Genomic DNA, 25,759 nt, shown 5'->3' with positions numbered 1-25,759 from the left:
CTTTAATACGCCGTATTTGTTCGATTCGTGGTGTACTTGCTTTACGAAACTTTGCTTACATTCGTTCGCAGTTTTTATTCACACAAACTTCGATGTCGATGACGATAATGACAATGTTGTGGCGAGAGAAGCGGCATGCACGATCCGTCCGCTAGCAAGTTCAAAATTTAAATGAAAAAAAACTTATGGCATTCGTACCATGGAAGCAACCCAAGGAACAATTTTTACCCCGCAACTAGTGATGGGTCAAGCAGCTCTTTCGAATGAACGGAGCGAAACGTTCTCGCACACTTCGATGAGCGGTGAGCACGAAGCAGCTCTTCACTGCGGGAATTACGCTACAATGTGCTTTTCAAATAGCGCTCCAAAGAGCACACTAAACACTGTGCTATTGGCGCTGCAAAGAGTGCGCTGAATACTTTGTAATGTGCGGAAGGAACCTAGTGAGCCATGTGCACATGTGTGTATATGTTGAGTGCGATCAGCGAATTTTGAAGGTGATTTTGAAGCGTTATTTGAAGAGGAATGACTGTATTTGTTTATAATTTTTCTTAATTCATATATTTATTTGTAATCCCCCGCTCATTCCACCCCGTTCCTTCCTTCTTTCTTTCAAACACCCTCGAGGGCCGGATAATTCTGCTATCCGGCCGATTATCTGGCCCAAAAACGGCCAATCTTTCGCTTCGTGCCGACTTCGGAACTGCTTCGTGGGTACGACGATCAGCCGTAGACCACCACCTATGCAGATTGACGTTTCTGGAAGCTTGCTATTGGCTACTGTAGCGAGTTCAATTCTTCAACTGGGTTCGAAAGAGTTAGCCTTCATTTTATTCAAAAAAACAAATCAAAACATAAGCCTTTCCATTCATCTGGATTATCTGCAAATATTCAACATAGGAAACAATGGCACAAAAATGCAATGTAACCCAATATTCCTGAAAACATCCTTCCGAAATTCCGTTTCGTTTGAATATGCCAATCCGCACAGCAAGCACAGGACAAATGATAAACAAAGCTTGCGCCCCGAAACGTAAACAAAGCATTTGACAAATCGCAAAGAAAAAGGAAAAAAGCAACAAAAAAAAGGTTTCTGTCTTGTCTTGCAGTGCTGCTGCTGTGCTGTTGCTGCCGTGTTTTTTGTCGTGTTTTCTGTGGCGTTTCCAGGGAAAAATCATACATTTTCTTTCTGTCTCTTCCTGCGCCGTTTACCGTTCGCGTGTTCGTTTTTATCCGGAAGTCTGTGTCTTCCGACGTGGAAGGATGTGGGATTCATCGGTGTTTCTCAGCACGCGTAAGTTGCTACTCGGATTCGTGTCACCACTGCCCTCAACGGGTCTCAGTTACATTAAACCCGGTTCGCTAAATGTTGTTTTTTTCCGCTCATTCCATTTACTAGTGACTCCCAAATTCTACGTTGCCCTCACCGGCACATCTAGTCTCATTTCCGGGTTGATACTAATATTCGAATGGTGGTACTTCCGGAAGTATGGAACGTCTTTCATCGGTGAGATTGGAATGTAACACAGTGCGACAGTTCAAATTTCATAATTTGCTTTTATTCAAATTTTTAGAACAAGTGTCCATCAATCACATCAGTCCGTGGATAAGTGGTAGCGACAATGGCACCGATTCGCCGGCCCCAGCCAGTACGAGCGGCAGTACGAGTGGTAGCAGTGGTACCACACAAAGCATGCCCGAATGCAAAGTGTGGCGCAATCCGCTCAATTTGTTCCGTGGCGCGGAGTACCAGCGGTTCTACTGGGCCACCCAGAAAGAACCACTTACGTTCTACGATATGAACCTGTCGGCGCAGGACCATCAGACATTCTTCACCTGTGAAGGAGACGCCGGTAAGGCCGAGTACGAGATCATGCAGACGGCGTGGCGAGAGCGGAATCCGGTCGTTCGAATCAAAGCGGCCAAAAGTGCACTCGAGCTCAACCCGGACTGTGCCCCGGCCTACATACTGTTGGCAGAGGAGGAAGCGACCACGATAGTAGAGGCCGAGAAAATCCTCCGAACGGCACTGAAGGTGGCCGAAGGTAACTACAAAAGGTCACAAACCTTCCAACATCAGGGCACGATCGCGGAAGGCATCCATCGGCGCGATACCAACGTGCTGATCTACATCAAGCGCCGACTGGCCATGTGTGCCCGCAAGCTCGGCAAGTTGAAGGAAGCCGTGAAGATGTTTCGCGATCTGACGAAGGAGATATCGCCCATCATGAACGTGCTGAACATTCACGAAAATCTGCTGGAGGCGCTGCTGGAGATGCAGGCGTACGCCGACTGTCAGGCGGTGCTGGCCAAGTACGACGATATCTCGCTACCAAAGTCGGCCACCATCTGCTACACGGCCGCGCTGCTGAAAGCACGCGTGGTGGCCGAAAAGTTCTCGCCCGATGTGGCATCCAAGCGCGGTCTCAGCCCGGCCGAGATGAGTGCGGTCGAGGCGATTCATCGGGCGGTGGAGTTTAATCCGCATGTGCCGAAGTATCTGCTCGAGATGAAGCAACTCATACTACCGCCGGAGCACATCCTGAAACGTGGTGACTCCGAGGCACTGGCGTACGCGTTCTTCCATCTCAGCCACTGGAAGAACGTCGAAGGCGCTCTCAATCTGCTACACTGCACCTGGGAGGGTACGTTCCGTATGCTGCCGTACCCGCTGGAACGTGGCCATCTCTTCTATCCGTACCCAACCTGCACGGAGTGTGCGGACCGTGAACTGCTGCCAGCCTTCCACGAGGTGTCCGTCTATCCGAAGAAGGAGCTCCCATTCTTCATTCTCTTCACAGCCGGACTCTGTTCGATTACAGCACTGTTGGCGTTGCTTACGCACCAGTATCCGGAATCGATGGGTATCTTCGCCAGCACGACGCTCAGCTGGTTCTCGCTGCCGTTTCACTTCGTCAAGGAGCGTCTGGAGGCGATCTGGCCCTGCAATCTACTCCAGCAGCTGTCGCGCATTTAAAGTACCCGCCGTTCGAACTGACCCCTTTCCTGGCTGGCTTTCCTTCTCGCTGTACGATGTGGCATGATAGCCCTTTGTGCTGGGGCGCCTGCTCTCTCCCCATGTCTATCGGCTTAACGCCGCCAGAGTCCTCATTTTAGTTTGTTTTGTCCTCTGGCTTCTTAATTCGACGCAAAAATGCTCCCTCTCGCCATCATTGCCCTGTCACTGCCCAACCTGTATGTAGCACAAAGGTGGAAGGAAGATAAACGTGGCCAACAGGAAACAGGGAGGCGAATAACTTAATCCTGATGAATGTCTTGAAGCACAAACTAGGCGATGTACGTCGTGAACAAAGTGGTGCGTAGTGGCACGCCCGTTTCTCGAGGCTCTGTCCGCGCACTCAATCCCGATCTCGCGGTGGTGTAGTGCTGTAATAAATTTAATGTGAATGAGTGTAATTTAAGCGACTGCGTAGTGTCACAGCTCCGCGGCTTTGGTCTCCATTTTATGTCGTTAGTTTCGTTCTGTATGTGTGCGAACGTGTATGAGTAAACATGAAATAAACATAATATTATAAATTATTGAACAGAAGTAATCGCAATGAAGCATGAAAATACAAACCCGTGATCGTAGTTTGTTTTTCAATGACTGATGACGACACCCTGTGATCTTGCATCGATAAAAACACTGGAGAGAAGATCCTTCCATAACGAACGAGAGAAAGAGAAGACTCTATGGTACACTAAGCCACTAGCATGTTTGCGACGCCTGCTATCTCCTCTATGCATGCGCTCCTGCTAGCTCCAGTTGAAAGCTGGAGTGGTTTTCACATGTCGCACACCGCACGGAATGAGCTTGGAAAAAAACGCTGCCTCCCTTTTTGGATGATCCCCTGGTAGCAGAGATTGGATTTTCGGTTGCTTTCAGCGCGACGCGACCTCTACAGGGTTCTTCTTCTTCTCCCCTCTTTCACGGACGCAACCGGAGTGAGAAACTAATGGAGCGGTATGAAAATGCTGAAGTTTACGATTTTGCTAAATGTTTTGGTCAATGTGTTTGCAATGGGGTCAATGATAAACAATCGAAAGGTAGTGAATTCGGTTTTTGGGCATACTAACTTAATTTGTAAAAGATCGCTAGCTTCGAAACGTTGACCTCTTTTTATCGTACGGCCTTAGAACCATTTCCAGTGTCAAGCACTAAGAATAATAACTGTTTATAACTTACCGTCCTTCTTGAACCAATAAAAACAATAATGCCATGTTTTTTCTTTCACTCAACCACGCATTACACAAGTTGTACGACATTCGCATTTTGTTTCAATATTTAAACGTTATTTTATTATCAATTTTAATCATTTGCTGCTCTGCACAGCTGTTGCCGATTTATCATCTCCTATAAAAAAGTACATGGGGCTTATTAAATGTATGTAACAGGGGATGGGGGAGGGTGTTGGAGCAAAGGGGATGTGAAGGCGCGTGAGGAGGTTGTGTGTTTTGAGTGATTTGTTTTCTTGTTTTTCTTATTAGCTTCAAAAATGTTCAGTGAGATAGAAAAAAATGCGTCCTACAAAAAGAGGGGTGCATTACCCCCGACTTGATGATGTTCACCCACCCCTCTTTGATCACTATCTCCCTATCTCTCTCTCTCTCTCTCTCTCTCTCTCTCTTTCTCTCTCTCTCTTTCACGCGCACTCTCTATCTCTACTTCTTCCCAAGCTCTGCGGGGATTCGATTCGTTTTCAAGGCTTGCTTCGATTGCGGTTGCATCGGAGGCGGTTTTAAAGTATAATAGTAATAATAATCATAATAATAAAGGTAATAATACACAGTTAAATAAAGGACAAAAATAAAAAGAATTAAAAAATCATTAAATAATAATCAAAATCAGAAGATACGAAATAAATCCCCCAAAAAATGCTACTGCTGCTGTTTTCACACTTCCTCCTGTTTCTTTTTCTTGTTTCCGTTTTTCCCCTTATTCTCTTCTTTACAATAAACAGTACAACGAAACTTCTTAGATTATCCTCGCTCTAGTACCCACATATATTTTGCTCAAGCCAACAAATTTCGATATGATTGAATTCGGTATCGATGGACACACAACTAACAAAAAAAACTACATGAACGCAACCATTTGCACGCGTAAAACCATAAGGCAATGGCGATCGTTGCACAATGAACAGACAAACACATGGAATATATCCCTAAAATCATGTTTTCAGAGCTACTGTTATTGCATCTTGCGGATTTAAAAACAAAAACATACACAATTTTCGCACAGATAAGGACGATGAGAACAGAACACAAAACAAAATAAATTTAAAACTCACAAAACGGGACGGAGGATGATCAGGATCGCGTTGAATTCGAAACGATCGATTCGGGATGTTCCTTCGAAAGAGAATGACTATGACAGGCTGAACACCACCACCATCTAGCGCAAGTACGTATTGAATTGGACCTTTTCCTATGCTGGTGTGTCGCGAATTGGCGAATGAAAAAAACCCCTTTCATTTTCAGTTTGCTCCTTTCGTTCGATCTATCTAGATTTGATTGTTATTAAACATGGCACTTTGCTAAGGGTACTCTCTCACACAGAAAAAACATTCATCTTTATCATCATTTCATTCTCATCGTTTCCAGGCAGTTGCAGCGAGCACTGTCATTCCCTTCCAGCGATCACAGTGTACGCTTCCACACCTTCTCTATCGGAGGTCTAACATTCTACAGACCAGTGGAAAGAGCGTATTGTATCCTTTTTGAACATTACGCCACCCTCGTTTCTTAAAAAGTAACAGGAATGTGAACATAAACGCATCGACAGTGTTGCGCTTTTACATAAAACATCAACTTGCTTTCATCCATCAAGCATACAATTGTAAGGCGGATAGAAAGAAGAAAAAACAAACAAGGAAATCGTTCTAATCCGCTTCTTAACTTTCTCGCACACATATACACCTAACTTTCCTATCCGTAACTTTCCTTCCGTCCAACAATCGAAGCCCTTTAAATCATGTTCAATGACAAACGAATGTTTAGTTAAAAATGGGTAAATGCATTTTCGATTCGACCCACCCGGTTTGATCACTGATCGCATTTTGTTGTCCGTTCTTACATAGTGTGCACGTGCGTGTGTATGTACGTTCCGCCCACCCCAAGAGGGTTTGTTTGCTCATTCGTCCCTTTATTGCTGGTAAACCTATTTATGCATTATTGTTGCCACCTATTCATATTCACTTCTCAGTAAAGGTTGTCGGAATGGTGGTAGAGTTGCTGGTGTTGCGATTGATGCTGCTGCTGCTTGCCATTGGAAGACGTCTTTCGTCAGTTGCTGTTATCTTCGCCATCCAGCGATTCATCCTGCACCGAGATCGAATCATTCTCGCGCTTCGGTGTCAATCGGGACGAGCTCAAACTGCCCATTGCGCCACCTCGTCTGAAGAGTTGGAAAGGAAAACACGTTAAATAAAGGAAAAACTCATGCATTAGCTAGAAAGCTAGAAAAACTGATATTAGAATTCATCACTAATAATAAGCACACTCTTTTGGAAAGGTGATTAATGGACAAAGAAAATGAACTGCAAGTATTTATTTTGTTACTTCAAGGTGAGCAGTGGTTAATGCACAACGCAGTACAAAATATAACATTATTAACAGAGTTAACGCCAAGGAAGGCTTTACCAAATCGGGAAACATGCAAAAGATTTTATCCACACTATTCTAGTTGTTCGGGGTCCAGAAGAAAGTTAAAGCAAACAACAACGGTAATTTCTGTACATTGCATGCTGTAGAACCACTCAAAGGCGCTGAAGGGCAGGAGATTTTATTAGACAGAAGAAGGCATGATTCTATGTCTTTATATGGCCTTTACAGTACAACACTGAATGCCAACGTTAATACAACTTCAAGGTTCAGTTTCAGCCATTAATGCGATTGTTTCATGTGTTAGAGCATAACCGAACCTTGAGTTGTAAAAGTAATCTATTGGCATCTAGTGCTGACCAGTAAGACATTTGTACAACGACCAAAATCACAACAATTACAACGGCACTCACGACAAAACGGAAAGGTGCTGCAACTAACTTTACCTTTAACGCATTTACTTAAGAGATAGTTGAGGTTTACACTTATCACATCCGTTAATTACGTCAAATGTGTGTCTGCTGCATACAACCTACACACGTTCATCCCATCATCGCACACCTTTCCATCCATCAGCCTTCTTCAATAACATGACAGCGTAACATGGAACAAGAATTCAACTATCATCCTATACGGAGCTATAAACCTATGCAGTTCTCTCTACTGTACATATTATTGAACGACGCTAAAAAGGCGCATCCGGTTTGCGAAACCACATCCGACTCCTTGAGCTAGGTTTGATTACTTTTTTGAGTCTTTATGTACGCTACGCATGGCGTAATGATTCATCATTGTCGATGAGAGCACGAAAAGAGATCATATATCAGTGTCTAACATTTTCCGCAGTTCCGCATGAAATGAAAAACTTTCTTTTATACTGGGGACAACAACTTACCTCAGTTTTGACTTTAGTGCATTCACTTCCCGTGACAGTGCTTCGTGACTTTCCAGCATATCTTCACATTCCCGCTGGGCCTTTCGTTTCAGTGTCTTCTCCTTCTGGATTTCTTCCTCTGCCTCGTCCAGGTTGCGCTTGAGCGTCTTCATTCGATTATTTACCTGAAGCAAATATAAGAAAATATTAGATATCGTTCAAGTAGTAGTACGAAGTAGGTAGGTTAGTACCTTTTCAATCTGCTCCTTAAACTGATCGGCATGTCGTCGCTCGTCCTCGATATTCATTGTCAGCTCCTTGATGCGTTTCTCGAGCTTGCGGTTTGCCTTTTGCACGGCCAGTCGCTCCTTCGTTTCGTTTTCGAGCTGTTTCTCCAAGTTCATGTTCTTGGCCTCGGAAGCGGCTGTCGCGGCCTTCAGCTTCGTGCGGAGTGCCGTCTCCTGTTCGGAGAGTTTCGCTTTAAGCTCTTTGTTCAGACGTTCGAGACCACACTTGAGTGCTTCGTTGTTCTGCGCGTTCGACTTTTCTGTCGCCAGTTCGGTCGTCAGCTGTTCGATCGTAAGTTGAGCCTTGCGGTTTCGATCCACCATGAGCTCGAGATTGGATTGTTCTTCTTCGAGTTCTTCCTCGAGGGCGGCAATGCGTGCCTCCAGGCGCCGCTTTTCGTCGATCATTAACGAGCCCTTGTTGGAATTGGAATTGATTTCTTCCAGCAGCTCGTCACGTTCACCTTCCGCAGCACGACGTGCCCGTTCCGAACTGGACAGATCCTCGGACAGTTGCATCACGTCCGCCTCGAGAGTTTTCACCTTGCGCTCAGACTCCTTACTAATGGCAGCTAACTCCTCCTTAGCCGCCTTAGCTTCCTCAGCATCACGGATCGCGTCTTTGATTTGTGCCTGCAGCTTCTTCGCCTGCTTCAGAGCGTCCTCCTTCACCTTATTGTTCATCTCGAGCGTCGCCTCCATGTCCTTGATGTCGCCCTCGAGCTTTTTCTTCGCTGCCACGGCAGCCGCGCGCTGTTTGCGTTCTTCGTCCAGTTCGGCTTCGAGGTCCCGCAACGCTTTGACCAACCCTCGTCGCTTCTCTTCCGATTGTTCCTCCTTCGCCTGAATGTCACGTTCGAATTGAGCGCGCAGGGCTTGCATGTTTACCTCCAACCGCAGCTTGGCATCCTCGGTCAGTTGCAGATCATCCTCGAGCTCCTCATTTTGTGCTTTCAGTTCCGCCAGCTGACTTTCTAGGGCTCGCTTGGCCTTTTCTAGTTCATGCACGTTTTTGTCGGCTGTACCCTATTATTCAAAGAAGAAGAAAAAAAAACATTCGATCAGTATTATCAACTCATTTCATTACCATATTGCACTCTTACCTGTGTATTTGCCAGCTCGTCCAATTCATTCTGCAGACCCTTACGCTTCGTTTCCAGTTCGTCAATCTTTTCAAACGCCTCATCAAGCTCGCGGGTTAGTGATAGAACCTTCGTTTCTTTCTCTCTTGCCTCGCGTTCGGCAGCATCACGCTCCTGAGCCACTTGTTCGCCGATAGCCTTCTCCTCAGCCAACACTTTGTCGAAGTTCTTTTGTTTCTTCTCCAATTCCAACACCTTAGTGCGCTGAGTTTCCAACTCGATGGTGGCGTCCTCAAGCTCAGACTGGATCTTCTTCTTGCTCTTATCCAAGCGATCGTTGGCCGCCTGCAATTCCTGGATCTGCCGCTGGAGCGTTTCGATGTCTTTGTTCATTTTCTTCTTCGATTCCTCCAGCTCCTTGGCAATGTCCGAGTCCTCCTCTGAGCGTTTCTTGAGCTCCTGAATGGTGAAATTCAGCTCGGCCAGCTTCTTTTCGTAGTTAGTCTTTGCTTCCTCGTCCTCTTCCAATTGTTCCTGGAGTGCCTCTTTTTCTGATTCGATTTGACGCAGCTTGGAGCTCAACCCAAGTTTTTGACGCGTTTCCTCTTCCAACAACTGCTGAGCTTCGGTCAGTTGACTTTCTAGATTGCCAGCACTCTTGATCGCAGCCGAAGCCTTCAGTTCAGCTTCGTCAAGCTGTTGAGTGATGTTTTCATTTTCTTGTTGCAGCTTCGTTGCCTTATCCTGCAGCTCAACACGAGCACGTTCGATTTCAGCCAGTTTTACCTGATGCATTGGATGATACGATAATAAATTACAATTTGTGACTTGGGAAGAAATAATCGAAAACAGTAATATGTGAAATATGGTTACAACATTGCTAATATGAATGTAATGATGTAGATAAATGATATTATTTTAACTAAACCACTACAGTTCCATGTCATACTTCGAAATACTCAACGTAATCCTAGTACGGTTCGGAAAATGCAATTTAAATGTAAACCGAAGAGGCATGCACAAGAAAAAGAGAATCGATAACTTCAAATCATTGAAAAAAAAACTAATCAATAATTATTCCTACTTTTTGATTCCTACCTGTAACTCGGCGATCTGTGTTTCCGCCTGTTTTCGCCGACGATCGTTCTCCTGGCGCGATTGGTTTACATTGCGCAGTTCGGTGGCAAGGTCGGCATTTTCTGCTTCGAGCTGTTGTTTGCTCTTCTCCAAGCCACCCTTCAGCTTCTTCAGATTCTCCAACTGCTCGTTAATGGAAGAAATCTCTTGGGCATGTTTGTGACGCATGTCCATCAAGGAGGCTTCATGGTTGGCAGACTCATCCTCGAGCGTCTTCTTCAATGTAGCTACCTCCTGTTCCCGTTTCGATCGCAGTTCTTGTTGAGCTGCAGAAAGTGAAATAATGCAATGGATTAACTTGTTGCCATCGTGTTTTACCGTACCCTTTAAACAATCGCAAACTTACCGGCGGTAGTGTCCAGCGAATCCAACAGTTCATTTTTCAGGGCCTCAAGTTCTTCGTTAAGATCACGCTTTTGCTTCTCTGCCTTGGAGCGAGCAAGCTTCTCCGCTTCCAGATCTTCCTGAATTTCAGCCAGTTGCGATTCGAGTTCTCGCTGGGTTTTCTGAGCCGCAGCCTTTGCTGCCGACTCTTCGTCGATGCGTACAAGTGTCTGTGCGAGTTCTTCTTCGCGCTTCACTAGTTGCTGCTGCATCTCCTCGATCTGCATGCGTCGTTCATTGATCTGCTCCTTCAGATCAGCTACCTCCGTTTCAATTTTTCGCTTCGAACGATCTGATTCCTGGCGCTGCTGGTGATCCTTCAAAAGGCGTTCCTCAAGCTCCGCGATTGTCGACTCGTGTTTCACCTTCAGCTTGGCAAGATGTTTTGCTTTCTCTTCTTCTTCCGCAAGCGTTTGAGATAGGTCGTTGGCACGTTCCTCCAGCAGTTTCTTCTCCTTCACCAGTTTATGATTCTGGTCTTCGATCAATGCCACGTCTTCTTCCATCTTCTTCAACTTGGCATCGAGTTGTACCTTTTCGAGTTGAAGCTTCTGACGGGCGGCTTCCTCCTCCTCTAGTTGCTCTTCCAGATCCTGAATGTTGATCTGAAGCTTCTTTTTCTCGCTTGTCAGTGCGTTTACACGTTCCTCCTCTTCTTCAATGCGCGACTCAAGATCCTGCATGAGCTCCTCCAGCTCCTGTTTGCGAGCAACCAGACGAGCACGTCCTTCTTCCGCCTCGGCACAAAGCTCAATCTCCGCCTGCAGTTGTTCGGCCAGATGTGTCTTCTCCTCCATTGCCAGTTGGTATTTCTTCTCATACTCCTGGGAGTTCTTCGACAAGTTGTCAAGCTTGTCACGGATTTGACGCAGCTCATCTTCCTTCTGCACCAGCTTCTCCTCTTGCTTGGTAACTTCCAGCAATGGTTTCACTTTCGTGTACAAACGCCACCATTGCCAGTTGCGCAATTTCAGGTAAGCGGCACAGTTGCGCTGAATTATACGAATTGCGTTCAACTGCTGCAGCCGTTTCTGATAATTGCGACGTGCAAGGAAACCACGACAGAACGCCTGGAAGTTAACGATCAGATCCGTAATCTTGTAGTCACGCTCTTCCTCCAGATGAGCCAACACTCCCGCACGGAAGAAGATTTTCGACTGACCGATGCGATACAGATTACTGTCCAGTTCCAGCGATTTGATCATCTGCTCGCAAGCCCGTTTGCCGTCCATAAAGCCCTTCGGTATGACATTCGGAGTAAGCAATTCGTAGCGCTGTCGGAACTCTTGGAACGGAATGCGATTAGGGAAGCCCTGCCGGCAGATACGGATACCCTCGAGCACACCGTTGCAGCGCAGCTGATCCAGCACAAGCGGAGCATCAATTTTTCCTGCACGCTTTTCGTGGTTCGGAATTATGCAGCGCACGAAGTTCGGGTTAGTGTTGCGCAGCGTGTCCATCAGTTTCGCCAACTGCTCCTTGTATAGATGCGAAACGGTGCGGAACATACCCTTACGTGTGCGAGCGCCGAACTGCGTGTCGGTGAGAGCCTGCTGTGCCATACCGACAATCTCAGCATCCTTCCAAATCTGAACCACAAATGGATCCTGTGACGCTTGCAGCAAAGACACCACGTTCTCGTTCAATGGGTCCATGTTCTTCATTAACCATTTTGTCGCCGAGTAGTCCACTTTGCCGGCGTAGTGAACGACAGCAAAGTCCGCCACACCTCGGAAGTCCGTCTTCATGAACTTCGGATGCATGGAATGAGCGGCGGCCAACTTCTCTACAAACGATTTGTCGGTTGCCTTCGGGAACCAGCACTCCTCATCTAACAGGGCCATAATACCACCCGGCTTATCGATCAGATCAATCGTGGGTTGCAGATCCAGTCCAAAATCGATAAACTTCCACTCGATGCCTTCGCGCTGATATTCTTCCTGCTCGAGGATGAACATGGTGTGATTAAACAGCTGCTGCAGCTTTTCATTCGTGTAGTTAATGCAAAGTTGCTCGAATGAATTCAGCTCGAATATTTCGAAACCAGCCATATCGAGAATGCCGATGAATGAGGCACCCTGACGCTTGGTACGATCGAGTGATCGATTTATTCGGTTCACCAACCACTTGAACATCTTCTCGTAGCATGCCTTAGCGATCGCCTCAACGGCGAACTCTACCTGTTCCCGTGTCTGCGCCTTGGTCACAAAATCTCGTCCGACCTTGATACGCGGCGTAAGGAATGCCTTTGTCATATCCGTCACACTCAGGCCGAGCAGATGCGCAATTTTTTGTGCGACCGTATTGTCGGGCAGCGTGGCCTGGTCCGAGTTACGCTCCTGCTTGAACGTCATCGAGCCGAACAGCAGCACCGCACTAACGATGCGGAAGATCGAGTTAAAGTCCTCCGCTGTCATGCCCATAATGTTCATGCTCTTCACCGTGGCCTGGAATTCAGCATAATCGTCCACTCCGGGTACCGGTAGCCCACCGTTAGACAAAAACGGATATGTCTTGACATCGTCAAGGATGAAGCGCTCGCGTTGTTCGGGCGATGCGCCGGCCAGCAGCTGGTAGAAGATGTGGAATGTACGCTCATCTTTCGCCTGGCGAATGGCACGTGACTTCTCCAGCAGATACGTCTCGATGTTGGCTCCGGAGATGTAACCGGAAGCGTCGAAGTTTATCCGAATGAATTTACCCTGCAGCATGAGAGCAACAATGCATTAAATATTAGTCGCGATTCGGCACTGAACACACAGCAATACTTACGAAACGAGAGGAATTGTCGTTTTTCACCGTCTTTGCATTACCAAAAGCTTCTAGAATGGGATTTGCCTGAAGCAACTGCTGCTCCAACTCGCCCTATTGGTTCGAATGGCAAACAGGAAATAGGAAAAGAAAGTACATGTATTAGCAGATGGCAAAGCACAGTGTTGTTTGCTTTTGATTGATTTTAATAACGGTTGTGGTGTACACATATGCATTCAAATCCCAGTCATTTTACAGTTTCAATCCTTAGCTATAACACCAAATATTGATGCAAATATAAGAATCTTTATGACGATTAAAGAGATTGAATCGTCGAGATGGTTGTATAGAATGGATGAAGTTCCGAATCCACAAGAACCACAAGAATACCTATCCGATTCTGTTGCAGTTTGTTGAAGATTACTGTGTACACTCTTCATATGATCTCCATCCATACTAAAACTACTTGCAACCTTAAGATCTATCTTAACCTACTTGCACACCATGCGCCATTTACTTGCTAATGAAACAACCCATCCATCAAATCATTTATCACCTCTAAAACACATTCCCGTTGTAAATCCAATAATTTAATGATTGCAAAAACAAAAACCCTCAACCCATTATAGACGCGATCGGTAACAGGTACGAACAGCGGCACTAATGAGATAATGGCGACATTCCAACACCAAGGAGGAGGAAGCGAGAGTAGGTGAGCAAAACACTTATAGAGGAAAATAAATTGCAAATGAAATGCACCGAGAAAGGTAGACGCGGGAGACGATATTATGAATCAATTGATAAAAACCTAATAGAGCCATTAGTAGCTGATCGACAAACGTGGCAAAAGCGTGCGGGTTTACCCGTTTTTGATACGTTACTATGGTATTACTCAGTAGAAGTAGCAATCAGGTGGCAATGAAACATATCAAAAATATAAGAAAACTTAATCTACATTCTGAAACAAATTGGTAATGATGATACAAGAAAAAAAGAACATTATATAGTATTAGCAAAGCATTACTGAAACATAAAAATTGTGTGTAACAAACAACGAAATACCAATAAAAGAACAAACATTAACGCTAGCTAACAAAAAAAGATGAAAAATAAGTGCACATGAAAAGCAGTGCGTAACAGTGCAAAAATTGAAGTGCAAATGACAAAAAGTCGTTACGAGATACATAACGCTAATTGAAAACATTTACTATATATACTTTACCGATAAACTCGTGTGGTGACCACCCTTTTAGTGTGTTTTGATTTAAGCCCACCGATGTAACCACACGCGGCATTTGGATGAGAGAGGGTGCGAATGAAGCAGATGATGATTGCGATTATTGGAAAACGACGTTTTGAGGGACGAATTGTATGTTTAGAGAAAACACCAGATATTAGAACACAGTAGAAAACCACGCGATCAACCGCAATTGACCGGACCGTTCCACAAAAAGGTGTCCACAGTAGTCAAAGCATAAGGCGAACGCACGCACACCCAGATTGGGATTTGAAAGCCGGATTTTGCAAAGCATAAGCGCGTTTGGATTTAACAAATCGATAAACATTAAACGGAAGCATTTTGGAAGACGATTGGCAACAGGTGGACGGTAATGAATTTGTTGCATTAGTGGTTTGATGCCAAAAGGTACCAACAGTTTTGATTTCGTGTTATATTAGCAAATTTGACACAATTTTGTGGTGTTGATTTCAAATGAATGGCACGAGAGTTTGAAAAAGAGAAAAAAGAGAAAAATCACAATCATGTATTGTCGACAATTTGGTCAGAAAATGGAAAGGGATATGAGTAAAAAAGAAAAACAAAATTGTAGATAATAGTGGAGTGGAATAAAAATAATAGTAACAAAAAGAAAAACAATAATAAAAGTACATAAGATGCACAAAACTAATGAGCAAACAAAACAAAATACTTACGATGATAAGTGCTGGCGTTGGTGTCTAGTGTGTTTGAAACCCCCCCGGAGGTTATAAACACCAAAGCAGCACATATTTCGTTCCACATTACGACGTTTTTGCGACGATAGCAGCAGCAGCAGCAGCAACAGTATCGGCGATGGCAGGATGAATATGATGCAGCAAATGTGATAATCGCGAGCATAATAACAAGTATTGCATAGACACGCATGGACATTTATGCATTTATGTCGTTAGAGCATCAACATCGGCATACCGATTCAAAACAGTACAGTGTGGAGCGTGGAACGTGCGGAAAAAGGAGATCAAATTGAAAATTTGCATGATGATTCAGTTACATGGAATGGAAAAAGGAAAAAAAAAACAAAGGAAAACAAAGTTAGCTTAAAAAATGATTAAATCAACATAATACCAGTGGATGGAAAACTGAAAAAGGAAAAGAAACTAATGTGCAATCAGGACGATACAGTTTTCAACTAAAACAGCAGCTGATTGTAAAATATATTCTAGCAAAACACTCTAATGGTATCAGTATCAGTTCTACTGACGCAATATCAATTAGATCTTCTGGATCTGGAGATCTCTGAATTCAATTCTCACTCTAAAACCGTCCTAGGTAATTTAAAAGAGTTCTCTCTTTTTTTCAAAAGGAGAATTCCTTCTTGCGCACTGTCGCAGTAAGGCTTACGCAGCTGTGTGTAACTTACTCGATAAATTTGTTTGCACATTTGAAAATTTTATAGTCTTTTGGGTCATTATAACTTATATACAACACTCATATGACCCGGATTTTGTTGGTACTAATAGAGACCCCCTCTGTTTTGGCAGGACGCTGGTTTTCCTCCAGCAGACCAAATAGGGGAACTACTCAACAAACGAGAAAACAATAATCACTAGTTTCAAAGGAACGGGGGTCACACCATCGCTGCCCCAACAATCAGCATAACAGTTCGCAATGTCTCGACCTCCTTCGCAACATCACCCCGACCGCAAAAAGGTAAATGGTGCGACGGTGGGTTCTCTCTCTTGTCAGTGTAATTAATAATATTTAATAAAAATCAACAGCTACCCATTTTTGGCACAAGCGTCCCCGATGCGACGCATACATAGATTTCAGCAGCATAACACCCCGCGCGGTCAAAGGAGATTGCGCGCTTGAAACGATCCGATGGTTTGTCATGAAACGGAGGGTACACATGTACCGAAAACTCGACTGCTCGCACGTTTTGGACCTCTGAGACATTGCGACTTTCGATATTTTATCACCTACTGTATCGGAGCACTCTTTCGTCCACCGTGCTTCCTCCCAATAAAACTCCACCATTCCATCCTTTCCCGCGTGGCCCTTTCTGCTATTTCACCGTTCCCCGGTGGCTGTGTGGCTGGTGGGGTGTGTTCGTGTGACCGGTTTTTGTTTATATAATTCGCACCATATTGGGCGTGATAGAATGGATTACACAGCACCCGCACGATTGAAGAGCCCTGCTGTTCTCTCCTCGCTGTTCCTTTCTTTTACGACACACCACACACACATACACTAAGGGCACAAACGGAGCACACGCCTTTTATAGAATCCTGTCCAGCTGTAGACCAGAAGAAGGCTAGGAGAGGGACATTTTTTGCGGTTTTAACCGCCTCCTATTGCCACATTACCTCGCCGTCCGCTTCACCGTTCCTATTGAGCATTGAGGTTTGGCAAGGGGTTGTTTTCTTACGACAGCATCGTGTTTCTTTTTTAATGCCCTTTGCATCACTACAAGAGTTTAACATAGTTTCATCTGAGGGAAGCTCGTTTTTGTGCATTTGGTGTGTAATAGCTAGCTGCTGTTTGCTGTCGTCATTCATCACATTCGATTACCGATTAGCGATCGCTGCTGACAGCATCTATGAACAGTCAATCAGAAACAGCAATAGGACTTGTTTTTTTTTGCAGTATTCATTCAATAAAATAATCCTTCAGTGGTTCACAACGAATGCTTAGATTGTATCACCTCAGGTCAGATAGGCTGGCAACAAATCGTGTGTGTATGTGTGTGTGTATGGGAAACTACGGCCGCATCGAGATGTAACTATCTTTCCAGATCAACTAGAAGATATCAATGTACAGCTAACGGCCTCATGGTTTTGCCAATACACAAAATCTCGATCTATTTCTATTCTTGTTAAGTTTCCTTCTACCTCCCTCATCAAGAAAAATCTACAGAACTTCCATAGTGTCTTTTAAAAGGATCCACAGAGCAGCGGGAAAAATATCGCTAATGGATTGCTTACGACATAGCGGTGTTGCCACAATGAACATGTTTATTTCACGATCGCTCTCAGCGTTTGCATCGTGAAGGAGGGCTGCAACAGCATCCAAAGCCAATCTGACGCACATTCGACGACGGTCAATTATATTTTCATATTGCCGTGTCCTCAATTTTTGTCCATGGAGCTTTATGGACCCACGACGAGTGTCTGACTTAGTACGCCTGTCGCGTTCGGCTATTCGGCTTCCAAATATGGGCTTTTTAAGCCTGCAAACCCGTCCCAAACGAATCTACTCGCTTCCTTTACGAATACGTATAAAAGATCTGAACGATAAACATAGTACCGAAGAAGGAGAAAACAAGGATCCACCATCAAAAAGTGGCCCGTGCCTGCAACGGACACCACACCTTCGCCTCCTTCTTCCAACAGACGACAGAGTCAATTTATGTTTCAATCTGTGTTTTTCGTCCAAACAAGGGTATTTTCATTTTTTTACACCTTGTGGCCTAAAGAAAATTTGCTCATTTTAAGGCGCTGTATGTGATTCGATTTCGATTTCTTAGGGTAACGGCACAGATGGGTTTCCGAAAATGGTAAATAAAACCCAATCCACATTCGTATATTGCACCCATTTTTGGCGGCTGGCGGTTAAGTGATCGAGCATTTTATTAACCTCCAATTGTGCGGAAGGACTGTGACGAGGAGTGATGATGTTGCAGGTGAGGGAGGAGAGACAATTTTAGAGCAACGTTATATTTGTTGTTTAAGTGCATTTTTATCAATATATTACATCTTATTTCCATTTTCAAAAAAAAAAAAACTAGTGTTGCTGTAAATTGCATTCATTAACAGCGCTTCCTAATCATCTAAAAATTGCACGATCATTTGCGCACAATTAACACTAGACCACCTGAGCAATGGGTATCCGTTCCATCATGAACTGTTGCTGCGCTTTTGCATCCATTTAGTAAAGCTTAAGCGAAGGCGCGTCTTGAATCTCACTACACATTGCGTTAGATCTGGGAGGTTCGTGTCATGATTGAGTTCGCTTTGGCTGCCCCGCTAACTCCGACGCGCAAACAGAGGCAATCAAAACGAGCTCATGAAAATGATCGATCGCTTGCAAACAGCACCCTTGTGTCAACGGTCTCTTTCTGGTTGTTTGTGTGTGTGTGTGTGTGTGTGGGCATCAACAGTGAACGAAGGGAAAGGTAGAAAATCCACGATCGCGTGTCGCGTGATGGATCTGTTCTATGTTCTTCTGCGCACCACCACACCGCTCCCTCACGAGAACGAGATTCAATTACCATCCTCGTACTTGTGCGCGCCACTTTGGAATGCAGCACGACTTGTGGTGTATTTAATGTTAATTTTTCCGCTAATCATAGAAATACATACACGCCGAAAGGGGCGAGAAATGGTGTACCGACCGACCCCGAACTCGTTCATTTCCATTAGAGTGAGCGATAATTAATAATTAATTAATTTCTTCCTCCACTGCTTGCTATTTGACGAAGATTTACGCATTTACATGTACAAACATGTGGAATCTGACAAATGGAGGCGAATAATCTTAATGATATGATCTGAGAGCGTGGTGTGACACAAAGTAGGAAGCTGAAGCCGGTCCCAAACGAAAACTGTAATTGTTTCGTGCCGTGTGACAGGACGACCCATTTGTACAAAAAATAATTCTACAGGTTAGTTAGTTTTTTTTAATTCGGTAAACCACCATTAACCTAGCGCTTCCCCCAGCATTTTGGGATGTAAGCCATTCAGCTGCTACATTGCATTCTACAAAATGGGTAGCAGCACCGCATGTGACTATGATTTTTTCGTCCATAAATGGACATCGATTTGATGCCATTGCACAGTTTGGGAAGGTGCAGTCAAAATGGCGCATTCATTTCTGGCGATTTCCCACCGCGTCGTCGCGCTCGGTGGTTAACGACCATTCCATTTTATGCATCCCAAAAGAAGTCAGACGGTGGTGCACGCTTTGACCCACATATTTTCAACGCTATAGCACAATCTGAATGGAACACCATATGGTCAATATTGTGAACATTTCCTCCACACCGAAAACCCGATCCCTGCTGGTGAAGTGATCGGAATACTCGTGAGTGTGATGCACCAATGGACGACACCTACCGCGACGGATCCCTTCGGTTTCGATGCGGCGACGTACGCTAAATACTGGATAACTTTCTTTGTGTTCTCGGTTTTACCCGCGCCCGATTCGCCCGTGCACAGAATCGACTGATCCTCTCGATCTGCAAGAAAGAAGACAAAATAAAGGAAATGAAAATGGTGCATTCTACATTAAACTACGAAAACATTGCAAACCTGTGCATAAATATGACGACCTTAAGACACACAAGTGTTTGTGTTGTTTAAACTGTTCGCACGACTAGCTCGTTTATCAGCTTGACATGTTTATAAATGACATTCCTTACTGGCACACGATCGGCTTATCGTCTTGCGAGATGATGCGCAAGGTTACTTTGCCTATATTTACTCTCCGTTGAGTAGGAATTACTGTGTTAGGTTATGTGTGTACCTTCATGATCTTACAATTCATCGCCAGGTTCTTTAAGCCAACTCAACCCAACAAAATATGGATCAACCGTCGCTTCTTAGTCATGGCAACCACATATGGAATCACTGCCCTCTTTAGAATTCGCTTCCATAAGCAAGTTTTCCTGGGCGACCGCTTTTCAATTTCAAACGCCGGCTAATAGACTTGTTGACGTTGTGCCTCGATCGGGAACGAGGCATGGGGACATGCGAGTGCGCTGCGAGAGAAAAAAAGCACGCAAATGTCCACAAGAAACATATGTTTCGCAAAACGACATCTCAATGCTCGATTGAGGCACATAGATCCATCGAGCTCCTTGGTAGGATTTCTTGTCTGTGTTTGACGCTACCATAGATGGTCATCTTTGACGCGTTTTTTTACAACTTCTCGCGACCTCATTAAGTCATTTGGTTAGTGGACCCCACAAAAAATACTGTCATCGAAGCTGTCCTCTTTCATTCCTTTTCTCAAAACACTGCAGAGTTCACATTCGCATTCATTAAAGGTAAAAAAAAAACGATTTTTGAAAGAGCTGTACCGGAGCTAAACCTCGCTAATATAGCTATGCAAATCGAGAGATACCTAAAATGGACCGTTCACACTCTCATACCTATATCTTCCACCCGTTAGTGTTGCCATAAGTCATCATATGTCTACTAATTGCTATGTGTGCTGAAGATTGATTAATTGCAATTCAGAAAAAGGTCACAATCAAGGGGAATGATCAAGCGCTGTGTGAACTATCCCTTACTCGGTGATCCTCCATCAATGAACGCAGGGCTATCTCGGATCACTGATGGTAGTAGTTAATTTAAATGTTCACTACCATCTCTGTTGCGATTGATCTCTGCTATCGACAACTAAAAATCTTCAAACCGTTGCATTGGAAGTAGCTTATGAATGTCGAGCACTCTAGAATCCGACTTATTTGGTAATTTTCAGTCAACTGCATCGAACCATCGACCACACAGCAGTTGTTCGTGATTGGTCAATTAAAGCATGGTGCAATTGCAACATTCCTTTCAGTCTGTTTCATGCAGTGAAGCGTTTTGCCTACATTGCTAATTTGCTGTGCTCTAAAACTCGCACCAAAAAATCCAATGCATGATCATCACCTCAATTTATCACGAAAGCAAAGATCGATCAACTAACACTCTGTCGCTAATTTATACTTCTCTATTCAAAGTCGTCAAACTGTCTTAAAATAAATGATAATATCTAATTAAAATTACTACAATTATCCCCTTAAGTTAGAGCTTCTAACACCGAGGAAAACATACTGTTAATTAACTACCTTCGTTTAATTTTAGTAACCTACCAGACAAGCTGAACCTATTTTAACGCCCACGGAAGTAACATTTTGCAACGGTGTTAACAGAGTTGCAGATGAATAAATACAGCGCTATGCCACGCTATACATTTCCCATCAGTAGCAATGATCACACCACACCTTATGTGTGTGGATACTCACATGTATGGAACACGTCAATTTATTTTACCCCCCACCGTGAGTAGGAAGGCAGAAGAAATTATTGAAGATGTAACGGAAGCACACACGAACTGGCGGGAAAAACGTCCGACGCCAAGACGAGTGAAACTGTTGCTATATAATTATAAGTATGTTACATGTTACGGGACAGAAAATAGTTCTACGATGAATCAGAGAGCGTTGATCGCACGGTTTGTATAGCAGTTGCATCCCTTCATATATTTACGGTAGTTTGTCACATGGTTTGTTCTCTTCTGAATGTATTATTGAAAAATAATACCAGCTATTGGCCTAAAACATCTAAAACAAATACCTACAAACTTATACACGTGTCATATTATTATCATCAATCCAACCAATCTTTAGTTACATACGTAAGATCTTAAGTAAATCTTGTTCCAAATCACTCTTAAAATCCTTCCATTATTACTCAAACAGCGGAAGGCTGCAGGCTTTAAAGATCACCCAGCCCGGTATGCATATTTAAGCAATCTTTATATGGATATGTGGCAAGACACATATTTATTGGCTGTCGGATATGGCAAGCGTATCCGAAAAATCAACTCACTTTTTACTCAATATGGACACAGCATCCGCCGGTTTTTGGAGAAGCATTACTGCCGGATGTTTAAAATCCCCCCGTGCTATCAAACCACACAACATTTGCGCCCTGACACACATACGTTGGCTTCATGTCAAGGATAATCGACGGAGATAATATTCGCTAAATGCTTTCTCAACCCGCTTGTTCCATACCGAATGTTACTTCCTATGGAATTCATTCCTTCTGCGAAACGTCCCATTTGGGTGCATAAATTCCAGTCTCCTTCATCAGTGCACTAGGTATGTGCGGCTTCTCCTCTGAAAAGGGGATCCGCGCATATCGTGCGATGCAATTAACCGGCGAAGCGCAAAACTATATGAACAGCGTACGATCGTGTCTTTTGCTTGTGAGCTTGTGAACACTGATGGTGAACGATGAGCGAATGGGCACAATTTAATTACAGTGTCCTCCTTTTAGCGCTGACAGCTCCTCCTCCCTAAATCGTTTGACGATAATCCCTTCAAAGTTGTGGCAAGATGAGGCAACGCCAATCACTACGGCGATGTCTTCTTGCAAGCCAGAATCAATTAACTTGCTCCATATTAGTTAACCGCATGTTAACAACGTACTAACACTGCATAGAAAGGATAGATAACACTGTTACAACATGGATTCGATCTCTTCGAAACTAACTTCAAACCAACCAGTAACTGAAGTTTCTCCTATTTCGATAATCATACACTAATTTCTCCCTTTAATGAATCCCTTTACAAAACGACTTAATTAATGGGAAATTACTTCATGTGCGCCGTTCTAACAATATCCTGACCGTAGTTATCAACAATTACCACTAATCGGCGCCATGATCATGCGCTGTGAGACGTCCCTATTCGTCATACAAACGCGGAGCAGCAGATCATTACAACCACGTACCTTGAAGCATCGATCTATAGGCGGTGTCTGTGATCGCGAATACGTGTGGTGGCACTTCGTGCCGTTTGATGCCTTTATATTTCTCCATGATCTTCTCGGTATAGATAGGCAGCTTCTTGTACGGGTTCACTACTACGCAGAACAGGCCCGAGTATGTCTGAAACGAAACAAAAAATAGGAATTTATTAATACATATTTGAGATATTTGCTATGTCTGCAACATACAAAATATCCACTTGCGATGTAGAGATCAGAATAAATAAAACGCTGGCGCCACTGTTTCACCTTTCTCATTCATTTATCGAAATGTTACCTTTACCACTACAAATATATAAGATTTCCTAGCGATTATGAAGTAGACGAATCAGGTCTATTTGTTTGCTCAGTCAGATTTAAAACCCAGACTCAGCCGAGAACGTCGTAAAACATTTCATACGTCCATAAAGCGTGAATATCCCGAGACACCCCATCGCTTTGACCAAAGACACATTATTTTCATCGCCTGCAAATTAATGCCATTTCGTTGAGCGAACATTCCACATGCCAAAACAATGTTGTGAGATTCTTCACGTTTATCCGTTCTTACCTCCCACATAGAGACAAGAGTGTCTCTAGATTTATCACCAAAAAACATTCTCAATGAGGACATTATTCATGTTGAATTTTTAACCTTCTTCGAGCGCGATCTCTAGCGATCATCTCTCGGGCCCAAAAAATCATCTTCGACGGGAAATATAGAGATCACTTGATACAAGCTAAGTAGTACCAGCGCAAAGATCCTACTGTTCCAAATTTAGCAAATCTACACTTAAATACTAATACTTCGAACACCACTGGAAGAGGCGTTCGTCTTGCTCGAGTGCCATCCCCATCGCTAGGTTGTGTTTTGTTTATGATGGATAATTATAGCGCCAACACTGTGCACTTCATGCAGTTCCAATTTAACGCACGATGATGCTCTACGAATAACATCGCACACACCTTGAGTACGTTTGCAACGCGCTCAGAGAACAGAGAGAAACAAACAAGCGAATCTTGAAATAAGTGTGCAAACAACTTTAATTAACCTTCCCTCCGTGGTGCAACCGCGTTCAAAGGCCGAGTTCGCAAATACCCAACACATCAATTTGGATTTATGGTCATTAAGTTTGGCACGTCATGTAAAACAACAACAAAAACACTTTTGTTTTTACAGTAATCATAAAATTCTACTATTTCCTTTTAACTTCAACCTAAGAAATTCGATCGATTGATTGATTCCTCGGTCCCGTACATCCAAATTCATCCCTTCCTTTAAGACATATTTGTTATCATCACTACCAATCTTATCAGCGCCCGTTTGTCTAATTAGTGGCAATAGCGGACCGATGAATCGTTGATTGGAAATAGCCCATCGAATCATTGCCTATATTTGCCATCGTGAACAGTTAGGTCGCACTTGATCAAAGTCTTATTTGACGCTTGTTATCTTCACGTCAATCTGTTTCTAAAACACGCGACCCCGCGGTTTTGGAGTATAAAAGCAAAAAAAGGAAATAAAACTACTCCAAGCCGACGGTACTGGGTTTACAATTATGCAAATTAAACCGTGAATAAATGAAAACTTTGTACAACGAACAGGAATAGTTTCCGCCTTTTCAGTGTTCCGCCCCTTTGGCTGTCGAGTTTGTTTGGCAAACAAAGTCAGTATAAACACCAATATCATCATCATAAACTGATTGCTACCGCGTGTTTGCAGCCTACACACTGATTGTCTTGTTGATGATGGAGCTGTTGGGACCTCCAACTGCGACGAACATTAGGAGGGTGCACATGTGTGATGCAGGTGCAGCATGAAGATTTTCTGCTAAACTGATGTATAACGAAAAGAGCACAAGAAGGGATTCCGTGCATATAATATCAGAGACTACTTATATAGTCTGTACAAGTAAAAACACAAATTTCAAAATATTAAACAAATTAATGTATATGTCTCAGCAAAGTCTCTGGGCCACATTCGAGAATTTTGCCTACGTATTTTGTCCGTCGTTTCATAACACTGGGTCCAGATCTCGTTTCACCCATTACATCTTATTAGTGCGGTTAAATTGATCAATAAAAACTCTTCCCTGCAGGAAGATATCAATCGCGTGGTCGCATTCTAGTTAGCCTATGGTTTCCAAGCGAGAGTCATAAAACAGAAGAAAGTCGTCGTACCGATTGATCCAGATGACAGCGATGAGAAGGAAGACGAAGCGTCCATACTGGGTCTCGCCGTGACTCTCTCATAAGTACTCCGATGGTCCACACGCTTTATTTGGAGTGTTGCGCGATGTCCACCTTATGAAAACAATCCCAAACACACACCAACACATTCCATGTGATCATACATTTTGACTGTAATGTTGGTGATTTTGTTTTGTCGAGAATTTTGGCGTTGAATCTTCGCTCTGCTTAAATCAAAGGTGGCAAAAATTCCACCAATAAAACCAATGAATAACAAACAGGATGATCTTCCCCAGTGCCCTCCGCATGTGCTATCCACGGTGTCCACACGCTCTACATCCGTTGTTGTGTTTGTTAGATAGTTTCGGAAACTCCCTTGCACAACCTCCATGACAGCTCCGAAAGTGGTTCTCGAACCTGTTTCACACAGCTACAGTTCAACGCATTCCTAACAATCTCCTTCCTGGGCAGGGGTTCTTCCAACAACGGGCCCAAATTAAGCACGATTCCAAAAATATTAAGCCCACGGGCCTGATTTCGGGAAGGCAAAGATTTCGCAGCATATTGGCAGACCCCAAAGCAGGCCCTCCCTGAACCACTGCTGAAGCTTCCGCATGCCAATGTGTGGGTGTTGTCGGTTGTTCAACTTTGTGCCAAGAGTAAGCCCACACTCATACCGAGAGACTAAGAGACACAGGAAGAAATAAACC

General features: G+C 43.9%; 2 protein-coding genes across 5 annotated transcripts in view; one reads left to right on the top strand and one right to left on the bottom strand.

The window, feature by feature from the left end:
- The first annotated feature begins 1,263 nt into the window (after positions 1 to 1,263).
- LOC128713644 (protein ST7 homolog) lies at positions 1,264 to 2,977 on the top strand. Its single transcript, XM_053808507.1, has 3 exons — positions 1,264 to 1,294; positions 1,400 to 1,507; positions 1,575 to 2,977. Exons 1-3 carry the CDS (start codon positions 1,264 to 1,266, stop codon positions 2,975 to 2,977), a joined length of 1,542 nt encoding a protein of 513 aa, XP_053664482.1.
- Positions 2,978 to 6,253: 3,276 nt separating this feature from the next.
- LOC128713723 (myosin heavy chain, non-muscle) overlaps positions 6,254 to 25,759 on the bottom strand; it is a 34,658-nt gene continuing 15,152 nt past the window's right edge. The window contains exons 3-13 of one of the 4 annotated variants that reach the window (XM_053808588.1): positions 22,845 to 23,001; positions 19,452 to 19,573; positions 18,842 to 18,850; positions 15,051 to 15,074; positions 13,140 to 13,232; positions 10,330 to 13,069; positions 9,945 to 10,249; positions 8,868 to 9,632; positions 7,729 to 8,790; positions 7,499 to 7,662; positions 6,254 to 6,397 (exon numbers count right to left, since the gene is read on the bottom strand). In XM_053808588.1, coding sequence (XP_053664563.1) covers positions 6,286 to 6,397; positions 7,499 to 7,662; positions 7,729 to 8,790; positions 8,868 to 9,632; positions 9,945 to 10,249; positions 10,330 to 13,069; positions 13,140 to 13,232; positions 15,051 to 15,074; positions 18,842 to 18,850; positions 19,452 to 19,573; positions 22,845 to 23,001 — 5,553 coding nt within the window. In that variant the 3' untranslated portion in view covers positions 6,254 to 6,285. Of the gene's footprint in view, positions 6,398 to 7,498; positions 7,663 to 7,728; positions 8,791 to 8,867; positions 9,633 to 9,944; positions 10,250 to 10,329; positions 13,070 to 13,139; positions 13,233 to 14,340; positions 14,365 to 15,050; positions 15,075 to 18,841; positions 18,851 to 19,451; positions 19,574 to 22,844; positions 23,002 to 25,759 lie in introns of all 4 variants that reach the window. The other 3 variants (XM_053808585.1, XM_053808587.1, XM_053808589.1) reach the window with 3 other exon arrangements.

This window comes from Anopheles marshallii, chromosome 3 (genome assembly GCF_943734725.1).
Source record: "Anopheles marshallii chromosome 3, idAnoMarsDA_429_01, whole genome shotgun sequence".
Classification (NCBI taxonomy): Eukaryota; Metazoa; Arthropoda; class Insecta; order Diptera; family Culicidae; genus Anopheles; species Anopheles marshallii.
This window is presented reverse-complemented; position numbering and strand designations above follow the sequence as displayed.